Source organism: Colletes latitarsis, unplaced genomic scaffold (genome assembly GCF_051014445.1).
Source record: "Colletes latitarsis isolate SP2378_abdomen unplaced genomic scaffold, iyColLati1 scaffold0013, whole genome shotgun sequence".
Classification (NCBI taxonomy): domain Eukaryota; kingdom Metazoa; phylum Arthropoda; class Insecta; order Hymenoptera; family Colletidae; genus Colletes; species Colletes latitarsis.
Window position 1 is genome coordinate 1,708,763 of NW_027488368.1, and position 10,496 is coordinate 1,719,258.

Consider the following 10,496-nt stretch of genomic DNA (forward strand, 5'->3'; position numbering starts at 1 on the left):
CTTATTTACCTCCGCCGAGGGACGCGGCGGTGGAGGAGGAGGGAGGATGGGAGGGAGGGCCGCGCTGTTCCACAGCGCCTCTGCCCTCCTCCTCCCCTGTCGCTCCTCCTCCAACAGGAGCTGCAGACGGGCGTTCCGCCCTCTGAGCTCCCGCGCCGCCTCCCTCATTTCCTCCGCCGCGGCCTTCAGAGCCTCCGCGCCACCGCTTTTCTGCCCCTTAAAGGCGCAGGCAGCGGCGACTTTCTCCACCCGCCTCAGGGACGAGGAGATCCTCTCCGATATCTCCTCGGTCACCTCGTCCCTGAGGCAACTCAGCCTCACCGACGGGCTCATCGCCCCGCCCACCTCGACGACGGCCTGCCCCGTCCTCTTCCTCTTAGAGCCTATGTGGCTCGTGCTGGAGGAGAAGGACGAGACCGACGCCGTCTCGTCGTCCTCCTCCACCCTCCACGCAGCCGGACCTGGCGCTGAGTGGGGCGCGAGCGCCGCCACCCTAACCCCAACCCCGTCTCCGTCCTCCCCAACCGACAAAACCCGCCCCATCCCCATTTTATTTTCTGTGTCCATAAAAATCCCACGAGATGGTCGGAAATAAAGGTCCACCCGGGCAGAGCCGCCTTACCCGGGTAAGCCTAATACTCCGGGGGTTCGGCAGGTTCCCCGGAGGTGGTCGCTTGGGATTGGGCCTTCTCCCCCAACCATGCATCCCATCGCCGCGCACCATAGCTTAGGATTGGAGGGCGATTTTATAGAGTCGCCATACTCGTGGCCCAGGCGGTTAAGCCAAGACCCCCGTTCCTCCTGCCGTCACGTACCATTCACAAAACCAATAGGGAATTGTGAATGGGTCGTTGTGACGACCAACAGGAGGCTTACGGTGTGTGTATGACTCGGGTACCCCGGGTTCGTTAAGCCCGTACTGCAGCTGAAAGGCTGGCAGCCCCTGAGGGAATCTGGCTCGTACTTTCACATTTTTCGCATACTTGATGGCCAGATCCTGGCCTCTTTCTGGTTTGGATCCCGCACTATTGTGGTTCCGCACCAAAACACTCAATTAAACCTGGTTGCGATTAATATTTTAGAGGATAACGCCGGTTATGGCTGGGTTAGTCATGGTATTTACAATCATCTGGATCATACTTTCGCGTTTTTCGCATACTTGTTGGCCAGATCCTGGCCTCTCTCTGGTTTGGACCACGTAGTAATGTGTTACCACACTCAAACAGTCAATTAAGCCTGGTTCCGATTAATATTTTAGAGGATAACGCCGGTTATGTCACGGTCAGGTCTGGTAATTGCCCTCATCTAGCTCGTACTTTCACATTTTTCGCATACTTGTTGGCCAGATCCTCGCCTTTTTCTGGTTTGGATCACGTAGTAATGCGGTACCGCACCGAAATAGTCAATGAAACCTGGTTGCAAGTAATATTTAAGAGGATAACGCCGGTTATGTCTCGGATAGGTCTGGGACTTGCCCTCATCTGGATCGTACTTTCGCATTTTTCGCATACTTGTTCGCCAGATCCTGGGCATTTTCTGGCTTGCATCACGTAGTAATGCGGTATCACATCGGAACAGTCAATTAAACTTGGTTGCGATTAATATTTTCGAGGATAACGCCGGTTATGTCTCGGTTAGGTCTGGGATTTGCCCTCATCTGGCTCGTACTTTCGCATTTTTCGCATACTTGTTGGCCAGTTCCTGGCCTTTTTCTGGTTTGGATCACGCAGTAATGCGGTACCACACCGAAATAGTCAATGAAACCTGGTTGCGAGTAATATTTTAGAGGATAACGCCGGTTATGTCTGGGTTAGGTCTAGGGTTTGCCCTCATCTGGCTCGTACTTTCGCATTTTTCTTATACTTGTTGGCCAGATCCTCGCCTTTTTCTGGTTTGGATCACGCAGTAATGCGGTACCACACCGAATTAGTCAATGAAACCTGGTTGCGAGTAATATTTTAGAGGATAACGCCGGTTATGTCTGGGTTAGGTCTAGGGTTTGCCCTCATCTGGCTCGTACTTTCGCATTTTTCTCATACTTGTTGGCCAGATCCTCGCCTTTTTCTGGTTTGGATCACGCAGTAATGCGGTACCACACCGAAATAGTCAATGAAACCTGGTTGCGAGTAATATTTTAGAGGATAACGCCGGTTATGTCTGGGTTAGGTCTAGGGTTTGCCCTCATCTGGCTCGTACTTTCGCATTTTTCTCATACTTGTTGGCCAGGTCCTGGCCTTTTTCTGGTTTGGATCACGTAGTAATGCGTTACCACACCGAAATAGTCAAGGAAACCTGGTTGCAAGTAATATTTAAGAGGATAACGCCGGTTATGTCTCGGATAGGTCTGGGACTTGCCCTCATCTGGATCGTACTTTCGCATTTTTCGCATACTTGTTCGCCAGATCCTGGGCATTTTCTGGCTTGCATCACGTAGTAATGCGGTATCACATCGAAACAGTCAATTAAACTTGGTTGCGATTAATATTTTCGAGGATAACGCCGGTTATGTCTGGGTTAGGTCTAGGGTTTGCCCTCATCTGGCTCGTACTTTCGCATTTTTCTTATAATTGTTGGGCAGGTCCTGGCCTTTTTCTGGTTTGGATCACGTAGTAATGCGTTACCACACCGAAATAGTCAATGAAACCTGGTTGCAAGTAATATTTAAGAGGATAACGCCGGTTATGTCTCGGATAGGTCTGGGATTTGCCCTCATCTCTCTCGTACTTTCGCATTTTTCGCATACTTGTTGGCCAGATCCTGGCCTTTTTCTGGTTTGGATCACGTAGTAATGCGGTACCACACCGAAACAGTCAATTAAACCTGGTTCCGATTAATAGTTTGGTGGATAACGCCGGTTATGTCTTAGCACTGGGATTTGCCTTCATCTGGCTCGGTACTTTCGCATTTTTCTTATAATTGTTGGGCAGGTCCTGGCTTTTTTCTGGTTTGGACCACGTAGTAATGTGGTACCACACTGAAACAGTCAATAAAAGTGTTTAAAGATTTGCATAATGCCGAGCGATTGTCCTCGGCCGCGATTACCGTTAATCCTGTTAACGTACAATTCGAAGGAGATTATCTCTAATAGGATTTGTACAGCAAACAGTGATAGAAAAACGCGTGTATTACTAGTTTTTCTGCCATCGGTAACGGCTCATTACCTTCGATTCGAGTGTGCTAACGGTGTTGATGACGTCAGTACCGTGCGAGAGTAGCGCGTAGAGAATTAGACAAAGATCGACTGCCGAAATTTGGACAGCGCCGCGGAACGGCTAATTGGAGCAACGCGGCGACGTTTTCGGCTGTCAATCGACACAGTCTCACAACGACTTCTGAAGAAGGCACATCGGCTCCCGATCGTGTCCGAACAGATTTCGAGCGAATCTCGAGAGTGAAATTCTCGAGACAAAGCTAGCAGACAATTACTGAATAAAGGGTGCAACGAGTCGATGTTCAGTCTGGTGCGGGTCCTCTGATTGACCTCGCACAGCTGAGAATTCATTAAAACTCAAACTAGCACTCATTAATTTTAGTCTTTGCTTATCAAACGAGTCGACTCTCGACTCGAATAAAAGCATTCAGGAGTTTCGTTCGGGAAAGTCCCAAACAAGCTCAATTTCTATTTTCTGTCTAGTTTGGAGGGCTCGAGAATACACCAATAAGGTGCTCGACCCCCCTCGTGCAGTATTATTTTGTCGTTTCAAGCGTATAAACGTTTGAAACACAGAGAAGTGGGCGAATACCGTTCAAACTTCTCTGTGATTGTCGTTCGGCTTAGGAGACACCGAAGGGAGGCACCTACGTGGTGAACCTCGAGGTGGGCTCACTGGAGTCAGGTCAGCGTCCACTTCGGACGCTTGACTTTCGGTCTTCGATTCCTTCCCTCTACAGACCCCGCCGGTGTAACGCTTAGAGGAGCACCTGTGCGGAGAGGTCAAGGAGTCGCGGGTCAGGCCCCCACGTAGTTCAAATACTGTCACGAATCACATCGAGTGGTGCATTCGTGCAGTGAACCACGTGCTGTCGGGCTTCGCAGTACAATTCTCGACCAACAAGTCATCTGTTGGAACGTTAAAGAGAAGCCGCAGATCGACGGTCGTGCCGTTGTACTGCAGTGCGACTCGACGCACAGACTCCGTGGGCATACTCACGGGATCAGAGCATTTGGAGCCTTACAACCTCCACTTGCATCCCCGTCCACTAGACAATCGACTCAGTTCGGCGTCGAAAGGAAATTTAATTCTTTTCACGCCAGATATTAAATACAGTCCACTTGCGAGCTCGTATATTACGAGCGAGCGAAATTCTCCGCTCCTATACATTCGAATATCGAAGCCAGGAGCGTGAGGACACACACGCGGCGAATATACGTGTAACGTGTTTACGTGTCTAACACATTGCCGTGTTTTTCTGTTCACAGAATCTTGGCCTACCTCAACGTGCCAGTTCCGACCAGGAAATCGTTGAAAACAATTTAATAAGAATTTTCGTTGTTTCTGATTGTTTATTTTATTTTTATTTTTTATAATAAACAGTTTTTTGAAAAAGAAAAATCTTAAATTCCCAACTCACTTCCCACAATAAAAATCCGATCCCTCTATCCGGACTTCGTCGTTAAAAGCATCAGCTTTTTAACATAAGGTCCTTCGAGCCGGATACTGAGGTAATCGGTAAAGGGAAGTGTTGGACATAATACACGAGAGTTTCTCCCGTGTACGGTTGTTTCGAAGTGTTTAACCTTCAACAGCCATGTCCGTTACTAAAGATCCCAAGTGGTCTGACCTTGAGGCACACCTCGAGGATTTGACCAGAGGGATGGAACGGATAAACAGGGCATCCATCAACCTTAAAAAGATGGGTCGAGCTAAGTACACAGAAAAAATTCTGGAGGAAAGGCTCAATTATGTAAACACTCTGTGGCAACAGATGAACGATCAGTATAAGGTCGTGTGTAGGCTTCTCCCTCCTGGGGAACGACACTCTTACGAGCTGTTCCAACGGGATTTTATGGGGGAAACTGAAAACGAGTTTTTGGATTTTCAGGCTTATGTGTCTACGGAAATAACCCGTATCACGACTGGTCCAAGATCAGTAATGCCGGAAATCCAGCAATCAATACCGATCGAACTCCCGAAGATGAGGTTGGAGAAATTCGACGGGGATTCTTCGAAATGGGAACATTTCGAAGATCTATTTACCGCCGGAGTAATCAACAACCCCACTTTAACGGATGTACAGAGGTTACAATACCTGAACACCTGTATAACCGGGAGAGCCGCAGCCGCTATCGCATCGCTTGCGATAACGGATAAAAATTTCTCAGTGGCGTGGACGACCCTGAAAACAGAATTCGGGCTCCCACGCTTGGTGCTGATCAAGATTCTTGATCAGATACTGAGACTATCAAAAATCCGAAAAGGCGACCTGGCGAGTGTCCAGCAGGTCACCATTGGCTTTCGGCAAGCACTCGCTATACTTGCTAAAAAAGGAACTGTGGAAGAGCAGCTTAGCTGGCTGCTAACACACGTCGTAGCAAGTCAATTTGACGCTACGTTGCAAGGGGAATGGGAACGATCCCTCAAGATGTCAACGGAATATCCGTTGATTGAGGAGATCCTGAGATTCCTTGACCAGGAAGCACGCGCTATGACCGTCATTGACGAACATAACCGCAAAACTGCCTCAAAAAAGGAACATAAGCCACGAGTACGGAGTCATAACGCCGTCGTGGGCTCCCCCCCTGCGCAGCGGAAGTGCATAATTTGCGGACAAACGCATGCACTGACCGAATGCGGTGCATTTAAGAGTTTTTCCACAAGAGTGCGATACCAGCTCATAAGGGACAGACAAGGGTGTATAATCCGTCTGGCCCTAGATCATGACGCAAAGGGTTGCCGGAGCCAACACGTTTGTTCGAGATGCAGTGGCAGACATCATGCCCTGTTGCATTTCGAGCAATACGAAAGAGAGGCTCCTAGCCAAAAGCCGAAAACGAAATTTTCGAACGGCAAGCGTGAGGAGCGGCGGGATAACGCCCCTCCACAGCGCCGTACGGCTAAGGCGAGAGCCGCCGATACCTCGACGACGCAAGCAACGACGTCACGGGCTACTACGTCACACTGTACTGCGAGTACAGACGTACCGAGGCCGGTGCTGTTAGCTACCGCGATCGTACGAGTGTACGGAGAAAACGGCGCGTCGCGTTTAACTCGCGCGCTGTTGGATCAAGGGTCCGAGACATCCTTCATCTCGGCGAGATTGAGGAATGACCTCAACCTCCCGAGGAGGAAAACCTCAGCCACGGTATCGGGCTTGGGGGGTGGTCAAACCCAACAAATTAAGTACAGTGTAGGGTTAAATCTGGGAGCGGCTAACGGGGTTACCCCGATGGTTTCGGCCAGAGCATACGTCGTGTCAAAAATCACGAACTATGCCTCGCCGTGTGTAAACGTGTTCAATAACGACGCGTTACGAAACCTTATGCTCGCAGACCCCGAACCCGCGTCCGGACAAAACATTGAAGTTTTGATCGGCGCGGATCTGTACGCCCAAGTTATTCGATCGGGATTCCGACGAATAGCGCCCGAAGGGCCAATTGCACAAGAAACTGCATTCGGCTGGATATTATCCGGACCAATAAATGCAGCAAGCAAGGCCCGGTGTCACGTGCGAACGTTGCATTGCAACGTACTTGAATCGCTGGATTACGCGATTCGACGGTTCTGGGAAATTGAAGAAATTCCCTCGACCTCAGTGCTTACAAAAGCTGAGGAAGAGTGTGAAACTCATTTCCAAAAGACTGTCGCACGGGATGCAACGGGACGGTTTATTGTCCGATTGCCGTTTAACCATCCGAAACCGGAAGAAGCGCTGGGAGATTCACTCCATATCGCTCTCTCCGCGTTGACCAGGATGAGAAGGAAATTGGACAAGGATCAGACCCTCGCACGAGAATATGAAGAATTTCTCGCGGAGTATGAGTCGTTGGAACACATGACTCGTATAGAGCCCTCTGAAAAATCCAGACTCTACATTCCGCATCGAGCGGTTATCCGAACGGAGAGTGCAACCACCAAACTGCGAGTCGTGTTTAACGCGACCAGCCGTACGGTGGGCGGACAATCCCTGAACGACATCCTACACGTAGATCCGAAACTGCAGAACGACATCACGTCTGTTTTGACGAGATGGAGGCTGTACGAATACGTGCTGGTGGCCGATATCGAGAAAATGTTTCGGCAAATTCTCGTCGCCCCGCAGGATCGTCGTTTTCAGTGCATCTTATGGCGCACACCCGAAACCGAAGTGCTTAAAGCATTCGAGTTGAACACCGTTACGTACGGAACGGCGTGTGCACCGTATTTATCGATGCGTACTCTGCTCGAGTTGAAAAAACGGGACGGTGACAGATTTCCTCTCGCCGCTCCGATACTCGAGAAAGATATATACGTTGATGACGTATTTATGGGGGCACCCGACACGTCCTTGTTGGAAAAAATTCGTATTCAAGTTTGCGAACTCCTACAGGGCGGCGGGTTTAAATTGAGAAAGTGGGCTGGTAACTCGCAGAAATTACTACGAAACATCCCACAAAGCCCTCACTCCCACGCTGTCGACCTCACCTTGTTCGATGATTCCGAACTCAAGGTGCTTGGATTGCGATGGATACCATCGGGAGATTATTTCTATTTCAACCTGCAACGGTTCCAACCGGCTGCAGGTCCGATTACAAAGCGAACTTTGTTTTCTGAAATAGCCAAACTATACGATCCGCTCGGCTGGTTATCACCAGTCGTAATTCGCGCGAAGATTTTGATGCAGTCCCAATGGCTGGAAAAAATCCAGTGGGACGATCATGTCTCCGCGAATACGCTAAAAACGTGGAACACGTTTTGCGAGGATTGGAGCAGTTTGGAAAAAGTAAAATTTCCCAGATGGATCCGTTACGGAGCAGATGCAGTTTCGGTGGAATTACACGGATTCTGCGATGCTTCACTCGGAGCGTACTCGGCCGTCACGTATTTACGCGTGACGACCATGACCGAGGAAATTTTCACAACCTTGATCATGGCAAAAACGAGGGTGGCTCCGATTAAAACGCAGTCAATTCCGATTCTCGAATTGAACGGAGCCGTACTGCTTACCGAGCTCGCAGTGCACGTGGAACGGTCATTGTCCATAAAAATTGACCGTATAATCTGTTGGTCAGATTCCACCATTGCACTAGCTTGGTTGAAAAAACATGCTTCGACTTGGAAGGTTGTGATAGCCAACCGAGTCGCGAAAATCCAGACCTTGCTTCCGAAAGCTGAATGGAGACATGTTCCCACCCGCTTCAATCCCGCGGATTTGAATTCGCGCGGTGTCGAAGCGGAGGAGCTCATTCAATCGAAGCTGTGGATTTCTGGTCCAGCATGGTTAAGACAACGAGAGGAAAATTGGCCGAAAACGCCTGATTCCATCGATACGACCGAGGGCAAGCGCATTCCGCACGCCCACGTTGCAACTCCAGACAAGGAATGGGAATTTGTATTCCGATTCTCAACCTGGAGTAAGCTACTTCGCGTGACTGCATATTGTCTCCGATTACGTAGACCGATGCAAGGTGAGCGAAGGTCGTTCGATGCCAACGTTGTCGAAGCATCAGAATTGAAGCTGGCCAAGGAAAGAATCGTCCGCTACATCCAGCGAACGCATTTTGCGGGCGAGTACCAGTGTTTAAAAAAGCACAGGGAAATTCCCGCAAAATCTCCGTTAAAAAGTCTGAACCCTTTCCTCGACACGAATGACGTTTTGAGGGTCGGTGGACGACTGGAGAATGCGACGCTGGCATGGGAAGCGAAGCACCCCATAATTCTGCCAAAACACCATGTGTCTACCATGATAATTCGGCAGTGCCACGTAAATACGTTGCACGGGGGCTTGCAGCTGACGATATCCATGGTAAAGCAACAATTTTGGATCCTCGGTTGCCGAACCACGGCTCGCAAGGTCATCCATCAATGTATGAAATGCGTAAGATGGAGGGCACAAACCTCCACGCAAATCATGCAGGATTTGACCCCAGAACGCAGCCGTGCAGCAAGGGCTTTTTTAAACTGCGGAGTCGATTATGCGGGACCGTATAAAGTCCGCGACTCCGCGGGCCGAGGAAAAACAGCTCATAAAGCGTATATCGCAGTTTTCGTCTGCTTCGCTACAAGGGCCATACATATTGAACTCGTCCATGATTACACGACGAGTGCATTTTTGGCTGCATTGGATCGGTTCATGGCCCGACGAGGAATCCCGTCTTGCATACGCAGTGACAATGGGACAAACTTCGTCGGTGCAGATCGTGAATTGAGAAAACATTTCAATAAGGTGTGTAAAACGCCGGAAATGCAAAACCAATGCGGCGAAAAGGGCATTCGGTGGCAGTTTAACCCACCCAGTGCCCCCCATTTTGGTGGGATGCAGGAAGCCGGAGTCAAATCTGTGAAGCATCATTTAAAGCGCATCATAGGAGAATTCACTCCCACGAGCGAGGAATTACAGACGTTACTCTGTAAAATCGAAGCCAGTTTAAACTCGCGACCGATTGTCGCTCTGAGTGATAGCCCTGATGATTATGCGCCGCTCACACCGGCACACTTCCTAATTGGAGGGCCCATGATGGCACCCCCAATGGAATCCGTGGAAAATGTTAATATTTCGCATCTGACAAGATGGAGAACTATGCAAAAATTCCACGAGCAGCTCTGGAGGCACTGTACAAGAGATTATCTCATGCACCTCCAGAACCGCTACAAATGGCAGACGGAAAATACACGCCTAAAAAAGAATGATCTTGTTTTAGTGCAGAATCCTCTCCTTCCCCCGAATCAGTGGGAAATGGGAAGAATAGAGGAAGTATTTCCGGGAAAGGATGGGCATGTACGTGTAGTTAAAGTACGCACAGCCAAATCCACATATACGCGACCAATTACGCGATTGTGTACGCTGCCTGTGGCTGAGTCTTTGTTTGAGTCACCTTCGGCGACGGTTCCCGAAGCCGAGCAGGAGATCTAAACAAAACCGTTCGAGTTCGAAAAGGCAAGGATTTTGGAAGGTGAGAACGGTTGATTCTCACCGGCCACTTGTCTCCTGTGCGAAAACGAAAAGTAGGGGGAAAAATCCGCCAATCTCGTTATCGCTTAGGTACGGGGACACTGAGCCTACGCTAGCGCCCCTAAATCGAAATTCGTACGACACCTCGCCGGAAAAGATCAGTTACTGATTAACAATGGAGAACGAAAGTGCGAGTACGCCGGAAACGGGAGTGTCGTCCCCCGGGTTCGACATAGCATTTGAGCGAATTCTTCAACTCGGCGAGCTGGCCACGGCCAACCTGAAACCAGAGGGAGATGATCAGCCGGCACCGACGACCAGCGGGGGCGTACAACCCCCGCTGCTGTTCCCGGTGGGCCGCCAGATGATCACCGTCCCGGCGCACATCCCGACCACCACACGCCGAT

The 10,496-nt window shown here is 49.8% G+C and overlaps 1 protein-coding gene across 1 annotated transcript; it reads left to right on the plus strand.

The window, feature by feature from the left end:
• Positions 1-4,749: 4,749 nt before the first annotated feature.
• On the plus strand, positions 4,750-10,258 carry LOC143350661 (uncharacterized). The gene is made up of 2 exons (XM_076782680.1): positions 4,750-7,238; positions 10,180-10,258. Exons 1-2 carry the CDS (start codon positions 4,750-4,752, stop codon positions 10,256-10,258), a joined length of 2,568 nt encoding a protein of 855 aa, XP_076638795.1.
• The last annotated feature ends 238 nt before the right edge of the window (positions 10,259-10,496 follow it).